Source organism: Ischnura elegans, chromosome 8 (genome assembly GCF_921293095.1).
Source record: "Ischnura elegans chromosome 8, ioIscEleg1.1, whole genome shotgun sequence".
NCBI lineage: Eukaryota > Metazoa > Arthropoda > Insecta > Odonata > Coenagrionidae > Ischnura > Ischnura elegans.
The window spans coordinates 83,516,702-83,541,576 of record NC_060253.1 but is presented as its reverse complement, the minus strand read 5'-3'; the positions used below and the strand labels follow the sequence as shown (position 1 = coordinate 83,541,576).

At 38.4% G+C, this 24,875-nt stretch overlaps 2 protein-coding genes across 2 annotated transcripts in view; one reads left to right on the top strand and one right to left on the bottom strand.

Moving 5' to 3' along the window:
- The first annotated feature begins 8,891 nt into the window (after positions 1–8,891).
- Positions 8,892–11,157, top strand: LOC124163202 (G patch domain-containing protein 4). Its single transcript, XM_046539933.1, has 4 exons — positions 8,892–9,192; positions 9,266–9,543; positions 9,765–9,910; positions 10,018–11,157. The coding sequence occupies exons 1-4, from the start codon at positions 9,129–9,131 to the stop codon at positions 10,514–10,516; spliced, it is 987 nt and encodes a 328-aa protein (XP_046395889.1). The 5' UTR covers positions 8,892–9,128; the 3' UTR covers positions 10,517–11,157.
- The window catches only part of LOC124163201 (nuclear pore membrane glycoprotein 210), a 37,513-nt gene continuing 23,646 nt past the window's right edge, over positions 11,009–24,875 (bottom strand). Inside the window, exons 9-15 of the mRNA XM_046539932.1 lie at positions 23,949–24,221; positions 22,434–22,749; positions 21,742–22,052; positions 20,093–20,284; positions 19,345–19,522; positions 19,199–19,252; positions 11,009–12,693 (exon numbers count right to left, since the gene is read on the bottom strand). Coding sequence (XP_046395888.1) covers positions 12,479–12,693; positions 19,199–19,252; positions 19,345–19,522; positions 20,093–20,284; positions 21,742–22,052; positions 22,434–22,749; positions 23,949–24,221 — 1,539 coding nt within the window. The 3' untranslated portion in view covers positions 11,009–12,478. The remainder of the gene's footprint in view (positions 12,694–19,198; positions 19,253–19,344; positions 19,523–20,092; positions 20,285–21,741; positions 22,053–22,433; positions 22,750–23,948; positions 24,222–24,875) is intronic.

The following is a 24,875-nucleotide window of genomic DNA, read 5'->3' as shown; positions in this document are numbered from 1 at the left end:
CAAGAAGTCAACATCATCATATATATTATAAACATCATTAATAAAAAGACAAAATAGTAAAGGTCCAAAATGACTACCCTGAGGTACACCAGATAGACGGGGAAAGGGTCCAGAGAAATCATGATTAACACGAACCATCAGAGATCTTGAATTTAGGTAGCTCTCAAACCAGCTTAAGAGCTTATCATGAATACCTAAGGAATATAATTTGGGTATTAGTAACTTGTGCTTCACACGATCAAAAGCCTTACTGAAGACAGTGTAAATCACATGAGTTTGATAATTAGACTCCAAACCAAACTATAAAATCTAGCAGCACCACTACATTATTGAGGTTAATCGACCACGCATAAATCCATGCCGCTGTAGGACTATAATATGTTTAAAATGAGGAGTTATTCGAGAAACCAGAATTTTCTCCATTATTTTAGGTACACAGGAGAGGGTAACTACAGGTCGGTAATTACTAATTTCAGCTTTATCACCAGTCTTAAATATTGGTGTAATGTAGCTTAATTTCCAGTGAGAGGGGAAAAATGAGCAATTTATTGAATATGACTGTCCAGTGGTAAGGTAATGAAAATGAAAAAAACCTCAGACTATATTCAGTGGTAAGGTATCACATGTTTTTCATTTCCTCAGTATTTCTGGTGTATACCCACCAATGTGTTTAAAACTCACCATTTAATTACACTGGTATTTCAGTATGTAGAATTTGATAGAGTAGAAACGAAGTGGAGGCACTCATGGCAAACTAGGTTTTAGCTAGTAGAGATTGTTTATGGAAGAGTCACACGATCAGATAATTGTGGATTAAAAATAAGCCATATACATATGTTGAAACAGTGCTGAAGTTTGCTGACGGCATAAATGGCATATCTAGAAAGACTATATCAGAATAGTCAAAATGGGGAATAAAAAATGCCAAAACCAGTTATTTCTTCATGGACACTGGAATGATATCTGTATTTTATTTGAGGTAGTGACAAATTCTGTACTTTGTTAGGTGGAAGGAACATGTGAAAGAGTTGAATGATTGAAAAGTCCAGAAAGATTGAACATTAAAGAAGAAAGTCCTGAAGATTAAGAAAATCTCAGACCTAGATTTTAGATGGGAAAAAAGGAGCCAGATAGAATATGAAGGCAAGGAGAGTTGTTGGTGTGGAAAACATTCCATTTGAGATCCTGAAAAAGTTAAAGAAGGTTGATAAGAGAAGGTTTTTCAAATTACTATGCACAATTAAAAGCTGGGATGAAATGTTTACCCTTCTTCTGTTGTTTTATATATGCCTAGTACCAGTACAGCAACATCCAGGAGCCAGCAGAAGTACATTATAAAATTTCCAAACGTTGGATGATAAACACAACTCACTCTCCCTGTTCACCGATCCTATTGGTAACCAGGTCTTTCAATCGTCATTTAAAAGCCCAGGTGAACTATCCCTTAGCATCTAATCAAAGCTCTGGAGTTTTTCATTCATAATATATTCATGTTCTCCATGATGAATCTTCTGCAGCAGTATCTGGCAGGAATGCTTTACCTTCACAGAACTAAGTAATGTTTAACTTCACAAATCGTTCATATAGTTAATACAAAAAGAGGGAATCTATAACATCCAAGTTCCCATCATTGTGGCCATCAAACGTGCAGCGGAATGCCCCAAAAATCCACATTCTCTATCAAACAATTCCCCAGCCTTCTCACTTTGTGGGTCACATGAAGCTTTGACAGCTTTTAACTCTATACGGTCAAGCATCTACAGCTCGTCCATCATTGTCTAGGTCTTCACTTTCCTGCCAAATCTGTGACATACTGCAATCCTTAAATGAAAAAAATGACTGAATCACTATTAGCTTTTGAGGTAAAAATTTTATTGGATGATGTGATGAGCCATCTTTTTACACATACTTTTGATATCACAAGAAAAGAAAATTAAGAAATGATTTGCATTTTTTTATTCATCCAAATAATTGTATGTCACAAAAAGAATTGACTTCCATAGGATTTTTAGTGCTCCCATTAGTTGTGGCGATACAAGAGAAAGCAATCAATAAAAATACCAGGCCCACCCTTGCTATATTTGCACATGTGTGTCACCATATTCCTTCTACATTCACTGTGGCACTCTGCACCTCTGTCTGAATCCTGTGTTTCCTAGCAAGTACTTTCAGAGAGTGGGGTACATGAGGGCAAATGTTTGGGATGGGTCTTAGATGCCAGAAGTCTTTCTTCACTACCTGCACCAAGAAGTGACGGGATAACTTCATGCCTGAAGTCATGCAAATCCCTATTTCCCCATTGTATTTATTACATGAAAGGCAGCTATACAGTGACATAGCCAGAAATTTCGTTCGGTGGGGGGGTCTAAAACCAAGGGGGAAATTTTTGAAAAACATGGTACTAAGTAGAGGGTTTTTAACTAATTTTAACACTTTTCATTACTGAATAAACTTATTTGTTAAAGAAATATTTTGTAAATTCATGATGTCAATATTTAGTTTCTTTTATGAAGAAAAATAATTGTTTTTATATTTTGGGGGAGTCCGGACCCCCGCCCCTGGCTATGCCACTGCAGCTATATAACAACATTATCTTAAAAATGCTGATACTTTATAGTACCATTTGAGAGTGCAGTACTGGAAAATGCATTATACATGTATTAATCGAAATGATACATGCCACCGGCACAGCGAGTACATTGGACCACCATTAGAGGTTTCTCAGCATGACGCCTTCCAGACACCTCAACCATTTCTGTACCAAATTGTGTGCTCAAAACCATGACCTCTCTTATATCATACCATTTCAAGACACATACAATCATCTGGCCACTGATGGAATTCTTCTCCCTTAAGCAATTTTTTTTTAGCACTTCAGGTAGTTGCCCCAGTATGACCTAGGCATTGCTGTAGTACTGGTTTTTTTATCCTGGGGAGTCCTGCTGTGAAGGTTCCACGCCATGACAAAAATTGTCATCATTAATGGAATGTCCCTCATTTCTGAAGACATTCAAAAGGAATGCACTACCTTCCCCACTAACATCCTTATTTCCAGCTCCAGTCTTTATCATCATCCGATGAACGAAACCTGATGGCACAGTGAATATAAATATTTATCCTAGACACTTCCTTTGGATATACAGCTGAAAAAAGTAAGCAGCATCAAAGGAGCATTGATTCTTCCTAGGAGGGGCTCCTATTGGGATAATCAATTCTTCTAATTAGATTTTTTGGAAAAGATCCACACTGGTGAATTTTATAAAGCCTGTCAGATGGCTCGGGGTTATTTGTCCCGGCATTCTCATTGAAACGCAAAAGATTAAAAGATGATGAGAAAGCAATCTCCCCTCATTTTTTTCTGTGAAAATGCCAATGTAGTGGAGCTTGCTGGTCCTCCAATAGCTCTCTCAACTATTTATCCGAATATGCCCCAAATTGAAAAGCAACCCAAGCCATACATGAAATTCCTCCTTTTGTAATGTTTTCCAGAAAGCAATTCATGCTTCGTTTTCCAAGGGATTTTCCAGATGAAAGTTCTCAGCAAAATTTTCAGTTCTATGGAGAATGAGTTTACGAAATTCTTCGCCAAACACCAGGTCAAAATACCCTCAGGGTGTTAGGGAGAGCAATTCTTCTTTCAGTCGGGGATCCACAGTGAAAGGAATAGAACTAAAAAGGATCTGCATCAATGGCCATAATAAGAGATGAGACTGCCTAACGGAACTATCCAAAGAATTGGGTGTAGTAGAAGGGCCCCAGATGAATGGTGAAGGCAAAGGCGCTGGCAGTATGTGCCTTGCATGGGGGTATCAGGCCTTTCTTCTTTGCTTTCCAAAGCAGAATCTATGTCTTCAAATTCCTCATCAGAAGAAAAGGGTTGAACGTTCAAAATTGTTTTTCCCATAGTCAGAGGTACACTTGTAGATGTAAGTTTGCTGCAGCTGGAGGGCTAACATGGTTTTAGAATCCTCTTTCCATTTAGCACTAGCTCCATCAAGATCTACCATCTCCTCTGAATCTCAAGGTTCCTCTCACCACCCACCATGTCAAGCATAATTTCATGTCTTTACCTCTCTGTCCACTTCACCTTCTCCAATCTGCTCCATGCCTACAATTTTGCCTACAAATTTCAATCAACTCCTTTCCATCTTTGCTCATGCTATTTCCCGCTAAGTGCCATAATCCAAGTCAGAATGTTTGCTTGATTTTCTTCACACTCTTAAATAATGATAACCTCATTATTGTTTCACCTGCACATCCGCTGCCTGACTCAATGGCTAATGTAAGCTATTCTCTTCCTGATATAATGATTTCTTTGTCGTTTTCCTCTAATAAGCTGACCAAATCGTTCAAATGCCCCACCAGCTCATGTTTATACCCTTATTACCTTTATATTCAGCCTCACTATAATTACTTGTGATACTTAACAAAACCACGTTACTTACATGGTTTTCCATAGTTAAGTATTTTCATTCCATATTCCTCACACCATGTGCTAGAACATCAAACAGTGTCTAAAACCCACTTGGACCCTTCCTGCCATTGGAAACCTAAGTTACCGATAGCGTGAATAACAACAATCATTATATATTAGGTGGGGGAAAATACCAAAAAATCTGTGCCATACATCCCCCAGTGTACAGCCCAGGTTACAACGATTAAGCAACGAATAGGAAACGAAAGTGGAACTCCGAGAGTTAAACAACGCAGTTAATATCATACAACGAAAAACGGCAGACACCACTGAATAGCGGCAGAAGCATACCTTATCTATCCGCCTCTGGGCAAGTCCAAAAGTCTTCAAATGATCTTGCCACAACAGAATGAGGAGACAATAGCTTTAACTAGTTCAACCAACTACTGCACAAGATTCCAACAGCTTTATCTCCAGATATTGTAAATATGCTATTTACTGGTTTCCCTAACTCATTTAAATTCAACACATTACACGGGAGTTCAACATCACAGTTCCCGCGTTTTCGCTCGCTCCTCAACTCTCTGGGACCGCTGGAGAATGATTTGTTTCCTATTAACATATTTGGTAAAGGAAGCCTGCTTTAGCGTTCCAACAATGGCGAAATATGTCATGCATTTAAAATATTTGTGCGATTGAATAAAAAGTTTAAGTCTTGAGATGCGAAGCCTCAAGGACCCCGAAAACTGAAACGAGCGGTGATCGAACGTATGCAGCGCGGCAACGCAAAAATGAGGAAATGGTCTTTAACGATGAGAATCGAAATGCGAAATTCGGCCTGAAGCATAGAGCATTGCTTAGACCATATAAGAACTAGACCCGCCATTCCCCACCCCTACCCATGTCTCGCCGTGTGGCCAACATCTCCCCTCCGCTCCCTTCCTTCCCCACCCACTTTTAAAGGGGCGTGACGTAACGGTTGGGACGCTCATCGTCGTAGCGCATGGCAACGAATGGGGATTCACTGTATCACTGCGGTATTTTGACCATTTTCTTCGCGATTTTTCAATTAAAAGTACTAATATATATTGCGTTATGTACGAGAAGTATTCTCTCAGCCATGGTTGGATTGATGAATTTACAATTAATGAACAGTGGCATTTTTCGTCATTGGCAGCGACGAAAAAATATTGTGGCAGTAAAATGAAGACAAAGCCCTTTGTAAACTTCCGCAGATTTTTTTCTTATCTCGTTAGCGATCTAGCATCATTCGGAACATCGTTATAAAAACATGAAATCTTGCACAAAAGTTGTAACCGGGGGAATTTTAGAGAGGAAAAGGGTCATGGTGCAAAGAATTTGCCGGTCGTCCACGAAGTAACGCGGCAACGCCTTCGCATATAGTAATTTTTAAACGGTCAATTATGCGATGCAAATTGAGCTGCGCGCTAGCGCTACTAAAAAGGGATGTCAACAAATCAGCATTCATATTATTTAGGTAAGTAATTTAGTTATTTCATAAATGCATAATTTTTTACTTAGCAGACAGCTCTCGTGTTATATATATTTTGCGATGGTGGAAAAAGGTCTAGCGCCGGCTTTGCAAGTGACACCTACGATTTACGTACGCTACGGAAAATTCTGGGAATAAATAATACCTATTAACATATTTAAAATTAGAAAGAAAGAGAGGATTGGATTAAAATAATTTTAAAAATAAATTTGCTTTATAACAATCAATTATATTTAATATATTGAATAACTTATTAAATATTTTTATGTAATTTTGTACGTATGTACTTACAGAGTTTTCAATTAAATTCTTTAAACAATTTACGACATAATTTAATTTTTTATATTCTTGTCACAATACGTAAGAAAAGAGGATGTGGATTCAAAGATCATCTAAGAAGTGAATCTCATTTTATTAAAAAAATCCAGACGCGATTACTCTGTCAAATGTGTGAAATGTAACGGATAAATTTCTATTTTTCACGGCAGTATGATATTTCGAAGCACTTGGAGACGCAAGACCATAAAAGATATTTAAATACTGCTCTATCTTCCTCCAAAATACGGAAATTTTAAGTAAAAACAATTTATGAAAACGAAGAAAAGAAACTAGCATTAGCAGAAGGATGTATTTCCATTCTATTTTTTATAGTCATTCCTTCAGATCTAAGGTCTGTACATCACAAGTTATCAAATCGGTTTTGCAGCGCACATGATACATAAGGCCGTTCAAACAGCTGCTGTTTTGTTGCCCGCAGATGTGGAAAATATTGTCATTAAAATATATTTCTATTTCTACATTACACTGTGCGTCTTCAAATGCTGAACGAATTTTGTGAAAATGCGGAAGTCGCATGTATAAGAAAATACTTGGTTACAGTAAAACACGCTAGTTACCTCTTTCGTCAGCTGTAGATAGAATTTTTAAATTGTACCACACCATGAATTCCTACTTTCTATATCAGGCTTAATGTCCTAGAATTGTAGAAGAGAGTTTTGAAAAAGAATCCTCAAATTTAGCTAGAGTTTAAAAACAAACCATCACCTTTTTTTAAATGCTATTGAAGTTATCGAGGGAGATAAAATTTGGTAATCGAAGTAGCGAATGAAGTTTAAAATATCTGAATCAAAAGCGGTCAGAAAGTCAAAGCGGTCGACTAAAATCTCTATCACCTTTGACCCCCATTATGACTTTCGGAGGTCAAAATAAATTGTTGCACGGATGAATGAACTGCGTAACCGACTTTGGGACCCTTCAAAACCTATGGTTTGACACGTTGGTTGTCATGATGGCCAGACATTTAACTCTATGACCTTTGACCCCCATTGGGACCTCGGTGGTCAACAAATCAACAATACGGATCTATTAACTGAAAAATCGACTTTGGCACCCTTGAAAACATATGGTTCGAAACCTGGGTGTCACGATGGCCGGACGTTTACCTCTACGGCCTTTGACCTCCGTATTAACCTTGGAGGTGAATTAGTGAATAATACGGTTATTTGGACAATATCAATGACTTGGGTGCCCTATAAAATCCATGGATCGACACCTTTGTTGGTATGCTATTCTTTTTGCCACCCTTATGACCTTGACGGTGACCTTACTGGGTCAACGGTTGAATTTTCGTAAATTTAATTGTTTTTTTCGGGTTTCTTGTGTCCGAAAACCCAAGAATTGACATTTTTGGTCAATGAAATTTAGACATTTTTCAATCTCGATTTTTTACATTAAAACCACATAAGGCAAATTAAAATTTTTGGTTTGGACCCACATTGCGAGGTCAAAAGGTCAAAATTGTAAAAATTTTCCTTAAACTCAACAAAACTTAGGACCTTTCCCCATAAGTGTGCCAATTTTTATGAATATTGCTCGATGCAAAGTTACTAAAATTACGGGTCAAAAATGACACACGACCGTTGGGACAGTCTTAATATTCATTTTCTAGGAACGTCACCGTTATGTTAATCTACTAGTAATAAGGAATATTTCAAAAATAATTTTGCCTTTTTATGGACCCCTCCCTTCACCCTTTGTGAAATATCGTGGGATTTTGCTCCACGCCTTCTTTTTAATCTCACGTAGGACTTTTCAAAATGCGTATTTTCAGTGTAAATACGTTAATCTAGGCTTCATTGTACTGGGCTTATAAATAAAACGATTTGTTTAATTATTTTTATTGAAGATTACCGAGATCGCAATAAACTGGTTTTTGCGGAAAAAATTACGAGATACTTGCCATGACCCCTTCTTTTTACCTAGAGGGGGTGAAAAGGTATGGTCTAGGGGGAGGAAAGCCATGGCCTAGGGGGGGAAGCCATGTTCTAGGAGGGGGGGGGCAAGCCAAGTTGAGACATTTTAGCATGGAAAAGATGAATGAAGGACATTATAACAGCGCTCTATTAGTTTATGAGATCATTTCCTTGAAAAAATAGTTTTATTTCAGTTACTTAACTTATACTAATACATATCATTTTTCGTTGGTTTGAAGAAAATTTGTTGAATACTTTCGTTCCAATTCAGTACTGATTTTGCTTAAAGCATTTTGCGATTTTTGCTTCTATGGGGACAGCTGCTCCCCCTGGCCTTCGTTGGGTACGCCCATGTTTACATATGACATTCTTAATCAATTTATTTAATACGATCGCTTATAGCTTTATCTTGATTTATTTAGCTTTTTGCGCACAGTCAAGGCTGTAAAATGCCTTAGTTCATCGTAAAAATATATTTATTAAGTGTATAATCATTTTGCGTGCCCAATATCGTCACTTTTCGGCGACTTTGCAGCGAATGAGCGTTAAAATATCTCAAGCGCGCATACGGAATATCGTCTGCAGTCCCAACCGTGACGTCACGCTCCCTCATCCCACTCACTTCCCCGCCGTGCGATGTTGGCCACAGCGTTCCGCCCGAATGGCACGTCTACTTACTTAAATGGTCTAAGGAGCATTGCTCTATGGCCTGAAGCGAAGCGTGCGTGGTCGTTCATGTAAACATGTGGAGTAGTGAGGATTGTGTCCGATTATTATCCATTAAGATTTCTGATCTGTAACTCAACCATAGCCACATTATTTCTACTGTTTACTGAAAGTGTAGAGGGTAAGCATGAAAACGGTTGTGTAGTTTTCTCGTTCGGTTCTTGGTGGTTGAACCAAAGTTGCATCCGAGTTCAACTGCTGCATCGTAGGTTTTGAATTTGTAATGTCCGGATTACCCTCAATGTCATTCGCAAGAAATCTTCTAGAGAAGTATGGATGGGCTGAAGGTATTTATTTTTCAAATTCTATACCTAGAATCAAGTGTATCATGTTATTATAAATGTGAACATTTTCATGTAGGCAAAGGCCTTGGAAAAACAGAAAATGGAATGGTGGAAGCCTTGAAGCCTAAGCTGAAATTTGATAATACTGGAATAGGACATGATCACGCCGAACAATTCACTAATAATTGGTGGGAAGTAGCCTTTAACGAAGCTGCTAAACGTGTTACTGTTGACGTTGCCACAGAGGAGTCGGAGGCCGTGGTAGAATCGCCAGGTCTCACAATCTCCACCAAGCGGGCTTCTGTTACCAAACTGATGAAAGAAAACCCCTTAAAATACGGCAAGTTCATCAAGGTACGAAAGTTTTCATCTATAATCTTAGCCCGTGTCAATATTCGGTGTACATTCATTTGATCCACACGGAAAGTACAGCTGAGTTATAGTCATGCATGATTTATGGGCGTCCTAAATTAGATTACTGTTAAAGAAATTAACACATGGGTGTAATTGCGAACGTAAATATATATGTATATATTTCCGGTACTTTTTCTGTTATTTTTATTATCGTCTTCCAGACCGAGACTCTTACTAGTGAAGGGAGAGTAATTCCAATGAAAGAAAAGGTTTCCTCACCTGTTGACTGCGAATCCTCGACAAATTCTTTGTCTAATTTAACGGACGAGGAGTTGTTAAAAATATGTGGTGGCCGAACAGCACACAAGTAAGATGTTTCATTAAGTTAATAATTCGTTTTGTAAAATTATGCCATCTATTTTACTCTTGATCTAACGGTTGCATTAATATTTTCATTTATTCTGTCATTTCAAGGGCTGCCCGGCATGGAAACAAATTAGTAGGTAAGCTTGCTAGAGTTACTGAACAAGAGAAGCAGCTTATAATACCGTCTGAGAGTTTGAAAAATAAGGAGAAAGAAATGGTGAAGGACTATAGGAGCAAGAAGTATAGAAAGAATAAGAGGAAAGTTTCTTCTTTGGACACAATAGAGGATTGTCAAGAACCCGAATCACCTGCCTATGCAGCTGACCATGATTTCACAAGGAATTCTGCATTGGGAAATGTAAGAGATGAATTGGGTGTAGTTAATGCCGAGCATAAGAAGAAGAAGAAAAAGAAAAAATCCCACGATAAGAAAGTATGCGGAACTGAAAGCGAACATTTCGAGGGGATTGATTGTGAAAATCAGAACAGTGATCCTGAAGCCTTATATATGCATGAAAGAAGCTCAAATTGTGGTGTTGAGCTAGGAGGTGAAACTTCTAGTCACAAGCCAAGATCAAAGCGGAAAAAAAGAAGAGGTCATGATTAAAGTTACCTGATAAACTTAAAGGCTTTTGTCTTACTGTACATCAAAGGCTTTACCGTGTTTTCTAAATAAGATGAACTAATTTGAAATCTTTTTAGCGGTGTTTTTTTCTGTCCTATTGATGAGCAATTAATTTTTATAGGTATTTATGATCTAGTTTTGGAGAAGATGATCTAACCACACTGGCCAGCTTTCACGATGTACAAAGTCACAGCTTTGGACATTTCCTTAGGGACAGATTTTCAATTGTGTTGAAAATAGCTCTCTCAACTGATGATCAGAATTGTTTAACTATTATTTATTAATCAGCACACCCTATCATACAATTGTGCTCGAGTACACAATTTACGCGAGTTTTCCCTGCATGTTGGGAGTAAATTGAAACGCAAGGAGACAATCAGGTGTCCAGCAGTCGAAGCTTATTTTGCTGCATGTAAATTAAGGGATTATGTACTTAGTTCCTGTAGGTACATTTTAAAAACAATGAAAACCTAATTCATTTATATCAATAAAATTTAATTTTCACACACCAGCAAGAGCGCAATCTTATTCATCTCACATCTATTGCAACCCTCCATACACAGCTTTGAAACAATCACTCACAGACCAACTTAAATTTTCAGATACTTTAAGGGAATTCAATTGTACATCCAAAGACTGAATATATTTGTCAAGCCAAGAATTGTCAACCTTTTAACAGCTCAAACCCCGACATATATATTGTAATTCCAAGTATTAGTATCCAGAAAAACATAGGAACGTCACAGCTTTGTTTAACTTTGAACTTCCTGACTATGTGGAACCACAAATCAATGATTATTTGACTAAATTAAAATACTGACATTGAATTAGGTTGTTAATCCAGCTAATATGAAAATAAATCTATTAAACAGAAATGCAGATGTAGTAAAACAATATTACAGAGGCAAAGAATTAGATACACGACTTTAAAGACAGGTCGAAAGATTACATAAAACCGACATAATACTTCCTGTGTATCAGAAATGATATTGAAGTTCCTTAGTTACATAATACTTGGCTGCAATAAGGGTGAAATAAAATTTAATAAGTAACTTTCCTTTAGTGGTCCTTATTAAAACAAAAAAGGCCATCAAAAAACAGCCCTTAGAAATAAAAATGAAGTATGAAAGAAGATTATCTGATTGGTGAACATCTCCAAACGGCTCTAAAAATACCAATAGACATTTTGGCACTACCGAGGTCACTTTACAACCGAGATCCCTAGATTAAAAAACCCCTTAGAAAACCTTACTCTCGGTTACAAGCAAAGGTTATTCATTTATGCAAACAAAATTTTGCCGCAAGTAATGTAAAGTAAATTTTGAGAAGTAATGCATTCTTTTATGTCCCTTGGCAATTTCTTTTAAGCAAGGAAAAAGACTTCAATGGCTCACAAGTCAGACATTTGTCATCAAAAGTTCATTTTTCACGAGGAAGAAAGCCAAGCAGATGATGTAGAGCCTATTTTTACCAACACTAGAACGCATTCGGCAAAGATTTGTTTGGCTAATATCACTGTGCTGTCTTCAATTCAATTTCAGGAAGTGCTTAACCTGACTGCTGTCAAAGCAATGGACAGAGATCATAAAATTGCAACTCATATTGAGCTCAACAACACTTTTCCAGATAAGTACCCATAAATATAGAAATTACTAATTAAAACAATGGACAACATTCTTCTAACACAGCACTCCTGTCGCAGTATCTCCGAACGTGGCTTCACATGACTTCAAAAATAAAAAAGTCACACTTCAATTATTGAACTCATTCATACCACACGTACACTGGCAGTGATATCTCCAAGGAACACAATTGCCAAAGACACAGGTCAATGATCCTTTAACACTCAACCGCAAGAAAAACATTTGGATTCACACGGAAAACACACCCCCTATTTACACTTTCAAACAGACACTAGCCACAAAGGGCTGACAAATCTTTTTTTCAGAGGAACTTCCTGTTCCGTCTCAAGGAGGGCGACTGGTAGTAACTCCCACTCACGGCACCGTATACTGGTTCTGGGGATAGCTCGCTGTAAGGAGAGCGATGGGCGTAGCCAGGACTGCTACCTTCGCTGCCAGGGGGTGCCACCCTGAGGAGGGGTGACTGTGCGAGAGGAGAGCCGTGGCTGGCTGGTTGCTGCTGCCTCGGAGAGTAAGCTGCCCAGGAACAAAGACAGATTAAATCAACCCTTTCCCTGAAAATGGTTTCATGTTTGCACATGTGTACATGTAACAGCGGGAAAAACGTACTTCCACCCCTTCCTTTTTTATTATCTTTTTTAGTCTCACAATAAGTGTAGGATTCTGGGTTTTTCACGACATGCTCATTGACTCAGGGTCACGTCAGTTTTGAACACTGATTGGCCAGCAGCCTTTTCCCCACATTCCTGATAGGGTAGCCACTACCTCTGTTTAAATTTTCAATGATTTCCAAGGCTTCTCTGGTATGGCTAGGGTAACAGTGGTTCTCCTTTACCAAAGTCTTTGCCCCTTCAAAATCAACTTTGTGGCCTGCCTCATTCCATTCCACCCTTAGCAATGGTAAGGAAACTATACTAGGAGGGATGGCCAGCACTATAAAAGGACGCCAAATAACCAGGCTTCCCACCCATAACCAGAAGACAAAAGAAGGATGGCTTCCGAAACTTGTCACCATGGACTTGGCGTGAAAAACCCAGAATCCTGCACTCATCATAAGCATAACTGCTGAAACATGCAAGAATTTAAGTCTGAGGCCTAACATAGTGGAATTTATCTATCGTGAAGATAATATCGTGGAATAATGGCACTGCAATATCACATGCATTTTTAATATGCACAAACTCCACTGAAAAAAGGTGATGATGAGACACAGTAATGAAACCTGAGTAATGCTTTAAAAATTTTAAGTGGAATGGGTCTTTCAGTATTACACAACAGAGCATATAAGTAAAGGAATTCAGTAGATGGAAGGGAAAGATAAGTTACGCATAAAAATCTTCCTCGTTCTGTCAATTTCTGGAATGATTAAAATAAGAAAACGTGAAAGTTGCCACCCAATTTTCATGAGTTGGTGATGCCACTAGTTTTGGCCCATTTACTTTATTTACATCAATTACCCCCAAAAACAGCACAATGAGGCATTTACATTGGGAGTTTAAACAACCAACAACAGACGATCACACACACACATGTCCTGGAAGGGGCAACTTATCCAGGTGGGACTCAAACCTGCGACCTTCGGTAGGCGAGGACTTATCCCACCACCACCAAGGCTGACAAAATGAGCTCTTGAACTTGATCAGAATAAGCTCTCCCAGCCCCTTCTTATCTTCGTGACCCAAACTCTCTCTTTCTTGAGAGGAACAATCGTGACCTCTATGTTCTTATCCAGACTAATCTCTCCCTTGCTCTTAAGATATCGCATTCCATCAGTATGAGCTGGGAAATTTTTTTCCTGTTATTTTCCATGCACTCTGGGAATCTCAAGTGAAGTAGGTCAATATTATAGGATTTCATTGCTGTTTGGCATCAGATCAATCAGAAAATTATGAGAAAACTGAAAACAATGTTTGATATGTTTATTAAAGATTAATGCTAAAGAAGGCATTTGTTCCAGTGATTTGAAGACTCAGAAAGGTTCATTAATAATGTAAGGCAAATTAGGTAATTTTTCAACCTCCTCTCTCCTTTACGCTTCATTAAAAGCTTTGAAACATAGCTTAACCCTCTACCCCTAATCTCATGTGAGATTTTTCAAAACTTTTCTTTTGTGTAATTACTTCTAATTTGTGTTTGACTCCATTAGATTTATCTTTTTGATTGCTTAATTTCATTAAAATGCAGAATAGTACACATTTATGACCACTGAGAACAAACTATGTACTTTTGAAATAGTAGCCTTTTAGCTAGAACTACTACAGAACACATAATGACCAGAGCAATGGTTGGCAGTAGAAGAGAAGAGACAAATATGAACCCGAATTTAGGAAACCATAAACTTGTGGAGTGGAAGGAATTCCGCTACTTCGGTAGCTGAGTGACCAACAATGGACAAATTAAGAAAGAATATGTAATTATTAGAATAGCCATAAAAATTACAGCGGAAGCCAGGTTCAGCGAGTATAACATTTTAAGAGAATTGCATTTTAGCAAGTGACAGTTTTTGTACCACCAAATGGCATATGTCTTACATGAAAAATAAATCAGATATAGCAGGGTCAAAAAGTTCCTTCCATCATGTACGCTCGGTATTACGACAGATATTTCTCGAGGGCAATGCACCGCTGAGCAAGCATTAACTACTGTGTTTTGCATTATCTGTTTATTAAACTAAAAATACAAGATGCGTGTCAGATCAACAACACATAAAGCCAGTTACGTTCAAGCATTTATGTGATTTGCAGCCTTGACTACGCTCTGCGTGCTCCCATTTTACGTTCTTCTTTTGTTATACCCAGTTATCTTAGACCATATAAGAACTAGACCCGCCATTCCCCACCCCTACCCATGTCTCGCCGTGTGGCCAACATCTCCCCTCCGCTCCTTTCCTTCCCCACCCACTTTTAAAGGGGCGTGACGTCACGGTTGGGACGCTCATCGTCGTAGCGCATGGCTACGAATGGGGATTCACTGTATCACTGCGGTATTTTGACCATTTTCTTCGCGATTTTTCAATTAAAAGTACTAATATTTATTGCGTTATGTACGAGAAGTATTCTCTCAGCCATGGTTGGATTGGTGAACTTACAATTAATGAACAGTGGCCTTTTTCGGCATTGGCAGCGACGAAAAAATATTATGGCAGTAAAATGAAGACAAAGCCCTTTGTAAACTTCAGCAGATTTTTTTCTTATCTCGTTAGCGATCTAGCATCATTCGGAACATCGTTATAAAAACATGAAATCTTGCACAAAAGCTGTAAATGGGGGAATTTTAGAGAGGAAAAGGGTCATGGTGTAAAGAATTTGCCGGTCGTCCACGAAGTAACGCGGCAACGCCTTCACATATAGTAATTTTTAAACGGTCAATTATGCGATGCAAATTGAACTGCGCGCTAGCGCTACTAAAAAGGGATGTCAACAAATCAGCATTCATATTATTTAGGTAAGTAATTTAGTTATTTCCTAAATGCATAATTTTTTACTTAGCAGAAAGCTCTCGTGTTATTTATATTTTGCGATGGTGGAAAAAGGTCTAGCGCCGGCTTTGCAAGTGACACCTAAGATTTATGTACACTACGGAAAATTCTGGGAATAAATAATACCTATTAACATATTTATAATTAGAAAGAAAGAGAGGATTGGATTAAAATAATTTTAAAAATAAATTTGCTTTCTAACAATCAATTATATTTAATGTATTGAATAGCTTATTAATTATTTTCATGTAATGTTGTACGTATGTACTTACAGAGTTTTCAATTTAATTTTTTTAAACAATGTACGACATAATTTAATTTTTTATATTCTTGTCACAATAAGTAAGAAAAGAGGATGCGGATTCAACGATCATCTAAGAAATGAATCTCATTTTGTTAAAAAATCCAGAAGCGATTACTCTCTCAAATGTGTGAAATTTTTATATATTTATAATAATTTATTTAATTTAATAATTTTATATATTTATAATAATATATAATTTTCTGTTTTTCACGGCAGTATAATATTTCGAAGCACTTGGAGACGCAAGAGCATAAAAGATATATAAATACTGCTGCATCTTCCTCCAAAATACAGAAATTTTTAGTAAAAACAATTTATGGAGACGAAGAAAAGAAACTAGCATTAGCAGAAGGATGTCTTTCAATGCTATTTTTCATAGTCATTCCTTCAGATCTAAGGCATGTACATCACAAGTTATCAAATTTGTTTTGCAGCGCACATGATACATAACGCCGCGCCGTTAAAACAGCTGCTGTTTTTTTGCCCTCAGATGTGAAAAATATTGTCATTAAAATATATTTCTATTTCTACATTACACCGTGCGTCTTCAAATGCTGAAAGAATTTTGTGAAACTGCGGAAGTCGCATGTATAAGAAAATACTTGGTTACTGTAAAACGCGCTAGTTACCTCTTTCGTCAGCTGTAGATAGAATTTTTAAATTATACCACACCATGAATTCCTACTTTCTATATCAGGCTTAATGTCCTAGAGTTGTAGAAGAGAGTTTTGAAAAAGAATCCTCAAATTTAGCTAGAGTTTAAAAACAATCAATCACCTTTTTTTAAAATGCTATTGAAGTTATTGAGGGTGATAAAATTTTGGTAATCGAAGTAGCGAATGAAGTTTAAAATATCTGAATCAAAAGCGGTCAGAAAGTCAAAGCGGTCGACTAAAATCTCTATGACCTTTGACCCCCATTACGACTTTCGGAGGTCAAAATAAATTATTGTACGGATGAATGAACTGCGTAACCGACTTTGGCACCCTTCAAAACCTATGGTTTGACACGTTGGTTGTCATGATGGCCAGACATTTAACTCTATGACCTTTGAGACCTCGGTGGTCAAAAAAATCAACAATACGGATCTATTAACTGAAAAATCGACTTTGGCACCCTTCAAAACATATGGTTCGAAACCTGGGTGTCACGATGGCCGGACGTTTACCTCTAAGGTCTTTGACCTCCGTATTAACCTTGGAGGTCGATTAGTGAATAATACGGGTATTTGGACAATACCAATGACTTGGGTGCCCTATAAAATCCATGGATCGACACCTTTGTTGGTATGCTATTCTTTTTGCCACCCTTATGATCTAGACGGTGACCTTACTGGGTCAACGGTTGAATTTTCGTAAATAAAAGTGTAATTTTCAGGGTTTCTCTGGTCCAAAAACCTAAGAATTGACATCTTGGTCGATGAAATTCAGACTTTTTCTATCTCGACTTTTTAAACATTTAAACCCCATAAGGCAAATTCAAAAATATTGTGTGGACCCACATTGTGAGGTCAAAAGGTCAAAATTGTAAAATATTGCTTACACTCAAAAAAAACTTAGGACCTTTACCCATAAGTGTGCCAATTTTCATGAATATTGCTCCATGCAAAGTTACTAAAATTACATTCTTAATAAATGTATTTAATACGATCGCTTCTCGCTTCATCTTGATTTATTTAGCTTTCTGCGCAGATTCAAGGCTATAAAATGCCTTAGTTCATTGTAAAAATATGTTTATTAAGTGTATAATCATTTTGCGTGCCCAATATTGTCACTTTTCAGCGACTTTGCAGCGTATGAGCGTTAAAATATCTCAAGTGCACATACGGAATATCGTCTGCAGTCCCAACCGTGACGTCATGATCCCTCATCCCACTCACTTCCCCGCCGTGCGATGTTGGCCACAGCGTTCCGCCCGAACGGCAGGTCTACTTACTTAAATGGTCTAAGCCAGTTATCAGCGGGAGGGGAATGGGAGGAAGATGACAGTGGGAGAGGGAGTTAGTTCCCCCCCTCCCCCAATCCACTTTGGCTTCATCGCTTCAATAATATAAAAGGCTACGTTTAAGGGGAACTTACATTGTAGTGAAACCCCCTCCATCTTTTCCCATGCTAGGTATGGAAGTTGAAAGCACAACATTGTTGTAGTTAGATCAGTGCCCTTACATTTACTTTCAACTAATGGAAAGCTAGAGCAACGTCCACTGCATACCGAACTTATTGACTCCGACTAGTTACGCCGTTTTTACAGCTTTCTTCGGCTATCAAAAAATACAAGAACGGGAATAACACCGAAACTGAGGGAATTAATATGTATTATATTAAATCGAAAATCCCCCATTTCTTTCTTTAAATATGTTGATACTCAATTAGATTGAGCCTGATAATTACTCTTAGGCTGTTAAACTTTGTTAAATACCGGGGATACAAAAGAAAAACTGTAAATAGGAACGATTACGAGGCTTCGGTGGGTTTATTCAACACCTGCGGATACAACGAGCGCTTTATTTTGCGAGTAATTTCAGAGGGATGATGAGCACTCGTAAAACCGGGCGTCTACTGTAATAGGACTTACATTTGGAGCATCCTTTTTTATGGTAGTGAGGCATGGACGATGATAAAATTGGAGAAATCAAGATTGGAAGCTTTAAAAATGCAGTGTTATAGAAGAATGATGAACATCAAACGGATAGATTGTGTGAATAATGCCAAAATTCTAAGAAGAGTTGGACAGAAGAGATTAAAGTATTGCAATAGAAGAAGAAAACTGAGACTAGGAAACCATAAACTTGAGGAGGGGTAGGAGTTCCGCAACTTGGGCAGCCGAGTGGCCGAGTTGAAAACCTTGGGCAGAAGACAGGAAAATGTACTCCACCACATCAAATAATATTATCACGGATAGACGGGTGGAAGTGAGGCATTGCTGAGGTTAACTATGAATGAGACAGATAAGAGTAGGTGATGAAAGAAGCCGAAGAATTATGTCCTTGACGAAGGATTAGCCGAGAGGAGAATTGAATGAAGAGTTGTGTCAAACTTATCATAGGATTGATGATTATGAAACAGCATCTCCCGAAAGTAACACCAACCATACTTAGGGTCAACCTGTCTTATAAGCTACTTGCAGAGTTAATTCACCATACCCACGGGTGGATTGGTTAGCCCTTACTAATATATTGTTAAGGATATTAACTTTTACGGGAGTAAGGGTGATTGGAGAAAAATTGAAACCATACTTACTCATTGTCACAGGTCGTTGTCGGGCAACCATTGGCTCAATGTACATGGTGTAGGCTGAAAAATTAAGAATAATTGGTAAATAAACTTGTTCTTGAAAGAACTTTTTTGGTGAAATCATCATATGGTACTCAAAGAATTAAACTTACCATACAATGTCACTAGAACAATCACCACAGTTGATAAAACCAGAATAAAGGAGTTACGGTAGGCTATCACAAAATCCACAAAAGAAAAGCTTGCTGTGTTAATGTGCGATGCAATGCATGGGGCCTGTACCACTCCCTCAGCTCCATCGCCTTCAGAGAGGCGGACCTTCACAGGGACCTGCAATGAAGCCACAATCAATATCACATCAGATCTTACACAAAGTCAACTCAGAGCAGAGATATGTGCACACTTCTTAGGATGATATACATAGATGCAATTTCAGCTTTTGGAATTTACTCCTCCTGTCTACATTGTCTCAGATGACCAGTTTTCCCACCATTTCAGTTGACTTCTTCAGGTTGATGTAATGAGGATTTGGAATTCAATGGTCTTATATGCCGCATCCATTTGGACTGGGCTCTTTGTGATTAGTTGCTGCATTCTGGTAGTTCCCCTGCAAATTACGTTAGTACATACCTGCCCTTGCTCAAACACATTGAAAAGCATATTGCACAAGAGCTGCAGGAAAGCAGCAACCAATCAAGAAGAGCCCAACCCCAACAGATACGGTACATACGGCATTCAAAAATTCTACATTCCCATTTCACTGACCTGAAGAGGGTGACTACAATGCTGAAAAAAATGTCATCCAACACAATGAAGACATGTTGAGTAAATACTGAAAGCAATGGTGCTTCATCAAAGAAACAACTATGAAATTTCAAGAAAATTTATGCACCAACTAACCTCAATTCTTTGATGGGTAAACTCAGAGATCACAGTGATGTACAAAGGCCTGGTAAGTTCATTGGATAACCAGTAGGCCTTTTTGAGATGGATAGTAAAAGATGAGGATGAACCAACACTCACTCCCATTGATGACGAGCCTATGGGAGGAGCACTTTCCACCTGAAGCACGGATTCATCACATACGTGCACCTGAAATTAAACATTGAACAGAACATGTCACAAACATTTAATTGCGTACCATTTACTAATCTGTATTGGTTCTCTTGGCTAATAAAACTATTATTATTATTATTATTATTATTACAGACAGGGAAACGTGATGACAGGGCAACCTACTTCAGTAAGCTTATAGGATACCATTACAGCCCAATGCATAATTATCCAGTTTCTATTAAGCCTTTCACTCACAAGGCTTTTTGAAAATAGATAACCAAAAATACCATACCTGGTAGGCAATATGTGTGACTTGGGATTTCAGTAAAATAGCCTTGGCAAAGGCCAATGTTGGCTGTCTAAGTTTACAAGGGTCATTATTACATCAATCATTCATCATTTTTATAAATGCAACATGAATCTTAGGGATTGGCTCAAAGTAGCTGAACCTTGCACAAAATGGTTCATTGAAGATCGGCAGCAAAGTTTAAGTGCTGGGTTACACAGGTCCATCAGGTCAGTTTTCTGAGTATGTGCACTTAGTGAGTTTTCTGAGTATGAGACTAAGTAATTAAGGATGAAGTGACTATATTAATTAAGTAATGTAAATTCCCCCATTTATCGCAGTTAGCCTTCTTCATTGGCCAGTAGTCAATGTTTTTGGCAATTGACCAATTCTTGAGCAACCCAGACACATGTTTATTCCAAAACTGTATTTAAGAATATAATAAGGGTATTATTCTCTCACAATCCTACAATCATGGTTTCCAAAAAGACAAAATACAAAATTCAAGCATAATCCAGGTATTCACGTATAATTTATCCAAGTTATAAAAAAATTTCAGGTCATAGTGTCCTAGATTTTATACATTCAAATGAGATCCAGCGGTATTGTCTTTTGGCTGTACCCATGTCACAGCTTGGATTACTGGCCAAAAGTTTTGTCTCCACTGCTGGAGACGACCTGAGGGCAATGATACATCTCTTGCTTGTTGACCTTTCTAAGTATCATCAAGGGGTTGGGGGGAAAGGTTAGGGATAATTGTGGGGCTTATCTCAAAATGATTGGAAGCCAAGATGAGCTAATGGCTTGCCATTGGCCTCACCATTAAAATTGTTTTCATGTCATCTTGTTTCGAGGGCTTATCTCATTAATCTTGTTCTGACATGTTTTTCTCCCACCAGGACTTGTGAGCTAGTCACGTCAATATTGCGGCCTCGGGCAGAATGTTCTGCAGCAACAGATTTCTCAAAATGTGAGGTAGGGACATAGTATGTCAAGGTTAAGTTGCTATCACGTATCAAAAGAGGGTAAGCCATGTCAAAAATAATGGCTGAAGATGGAAGAATTCTGACCGAGCGAGACACTGTGTTGATAATGTGATGGGATTTTCCCTGCCTGTTGATCAAACCAAATGAATAAACACAACCTGAGATTGTACAGAGGCTGTACAATCTCAGGTTGCTTACACTTACTAATTAATTACACTTACTTCAACCTGCTCCAACACAGATGGAGAGCCAGTGAGGAAAAGGTTTGCTGAGGGTCGACTATTGCTCAGCTGAATTGAAAGGGGTTGAACAATGACGGCAGGGTAGAAAGGCAGAAGAAGCGGCTGGGAGGAGGTGAAAGATCCTTGAGACACTTGCAGAGAACTTCCTGAACCGTGGTCGGGCTGCAAGGGAGCACCTGCGGACTGATAAGGGTTGACAGCCATAACCCTGAGAATGAAGTTCACTTGGAGGGTTGCAACTTCCACTGCAGAGCTTCCCCCAGAAGGAGTGATTTCACAGACATAGACTCCTGAAAGAAAAATGGTGGATCATCATTAGAACATGGCAGAATGAAAAGAAAACTAGCAATCTAGAGCACTTTTATCTCCCAAAACGTTTCAATTCATTCATGTCAACCAGCTGGCCATAAACTGTACAGCACAGACACATGAATTTCTCTACCATAATAGACCGAAGGGTTCAAAGTGAAAAGCCTGTCTATTCTGTCACATTCTTTGTCAACATGAAGAATTCATCAAGAACGCCTATATAATTTCAACAAGCCATTGAAACTATACTAAAATTACTTAATCTCATACAAATATGTACTAGGTTATATGTTTCCAGAGGAATATAAATACAAAAAATATCCAAAGAATCTACTCCATAGGCACTATTAAACTAGGAATACCTTTAGTTGGATCAAATCCAGAGCGAACAGTAAAAATGTCAGTCACTTGAACGCCTAGGGGAGGGTGAGACTTCTCCGAAAACTGCAGGACACATCGGAATGGGTATGGCCGCAGTACACTTGAGTCCATCCCACACACAGAGTCTCCCGCCCTCCCTTCCTTATCCCCCCACACCTCCGACGGGCTGGGGATGACGTTTGACCTCTTGGCAAGGGCTGAGTCATCTGGTCCAAGCAGAACTAAGGGCACTTTGAAGGGAATATCTCGATGTGAATTGGTCAGGTTACCTGGACCTCCAGATGACAGGAAGACGATCTAAGGAAGGAAATGTTGGGATAAATTCTCACATTCGCATTATTGCATTAGTCTTAACTCACTAAAGGATTGCTCAACACAATTGAAAATCGCAAAAAAAATTGTTTTATCTTAGAGTTTGGAGTCTCAGTTCACCACAATTGAAACATATTCTCATCAAAGTCCAAGGAATCTTTCATAGGCTTAAAGTAAGCACTGACAAACTGAAAAAAAATTTAAAGGCCGCTTAAATGGTAGGCCATCTGGAAAATTTGCTGTGATTTTGGCTGTCGGTAAATATGCTTAAAAGCTTCTATCAGGGCACAGATTTCAGTTCATGAAAAAATGGCTGAGTTATGGGTATATTCCTTAGCATGTCATTAATGTCATAAGAAAACACGCTGACAAAAGTGTCTACTAAGATAACTCGGCGACAGGGCTTCTAACAATGCAAAATTTATCGAAAACTTAACGAAGGGTGAATCTAAAGAAACGTACTGACTCATTACTATGCTTCTTCAGGAAATAATTTTATATTTCGAGTTTACAGTAATCTTTGAATGAAAACACCCAAAATCACAATTCATTGAAAGAATTGGAGGAAAAGATAAGTCACAAGGAAAAAATTCTTCCTGATTCAGGCACTCCCTCATAAGTTAACAATAAAAAAATATAAGTTACTGCTTCCTTTTCATGAGTTGGTGACGTTTTCAGAGTTTGATTCATTAACTTGTTCAGGAAGAACCACACATTGAGATAAGGAATTAATCACAAGAGTCATTAATGCAAGAGAGACATAACAGGAGGCGTAAAACATTTGAAAAATACATATGATTCTTTGATACATAATGAGTGAAAAGACTTTCAAAAATCAATGATTGGCACTCAATTTTCATTAGCATCAAATGATTTAACCTGAAAAAAATATTTGCCTTGATCTAGTACTAGCCAGTGTCATTAGACTGTGTCCACAAATATAGTCTTGTGGCACTGTGCACCTTGAGGAATGCGCAACCTCTACACCCGGAGGTGGGGGGGAAACTCTTCGGAAGAAGATGAATAGATACCTAATTTGGCAGACCACCTGGTGTGAATAAGAGGTTCCTGGCCAAGGCAAATGATTTTTCCTTCGTGGAATTTTCCCACATATTCCGCAGCTATTTGTAATGATTAATATGTAGATAGATAGCATGCAGCAACTAGGGAAGGGAGCCACTCACTGATTCAATGGGGCGTACATCCACCTCAGTGGAGGTGGTACCACCCGAGGCTGTCAGCTGCAAGCGCACAAGGGCTTGGCCTGGACCAACCGCCTTGCCCACACCCGTGCGCTCGTCCAGGCGCAGGATGTCGCCCTCGCCCACGCTTCGGCCTCCCACACCACTCAGGGGCAGCACCTTCCACGGCCCACCTACCCTGCGCCCAGCAGCAGGAGGTTGTGCCAGCAACGTGGCGGCACGGAAGCAGACAATATCCCCCACAGTGAGCACTGGCTGTGAGAGATAAATAATAACTCAGAAAGAACACAACTCAATCTATGACAACTCTAGCCAAATTCACTGAATCTCACATTGAATGTTCACGGAGATGAATCAACTGGAGTAAAACCTCTCCAAATGGCTACAGGCAAATGTAGGATTGAACTTAGGGGGGAATCCCACGCAGAAAAAAAGGGTTTTTGGGGATTCTTGGAATTTTGAGACTCAAAAAATGAGGGTTGGGGCTAATTGTTTGACAAAAAAGACATCATTTAACCCTCATATGGATTTGCTGCGCCTTAGCGGCGCTCGTGGTTTTAAAAATGGTGTAAAAATTTTCCATTCCAAGGAATCATTTTGAAATTTTCAGTAGTCTATTTTTTCTGCTTTCTTCGTCTGCATATAAAATTTTGTTAGCATAGTGTTGATAGGTTACATTTTATTGGCTTCTAATGGAAAAAGTTACGTCGTTGGATTTTCGGCGCCGCAGCGGCGCTCAGTATTTCCTCGTCGCTACGTCGTTGACTGCACTCTCAATGTTAATGTCAAAGCATTTATGTTTCGTATGAAATGCTGTAATATATTTATAATCATATTATTTATATTTCTAAACATTATAAACAAAAAGAAATTGTTAAACAAAAGGTAAATATTACCATATCAATCTTA

What these genes read in the sequence shown, in the direction of transcription:
- LOC124163202 (XM_046539933.1), top strand. Translation starts at nt 9,129, where the DNA reads ATGTCCGGATTACCCTCAATGTCATTCGCAAGAAATCTTCTAGAGAAG. An exon ending in GAAGTATGGATGGGCTGAAG is followed by an intron (nt 9,193 to 9,265) that starts GTATTTATTTTT and finishes ATTTTCATGTAG; the next exon opens with GCAAAGGCCTTGGAAAAACA. An exon ending in GGTGGCCGAACAGCACACAA is followed by an intron (nt 9,911 to 10,017) that starts GTAAGATGTTTC and finishes TGTCATTTCAAG; the next exon opens with GGCTGCCCGGCATGGAAACA.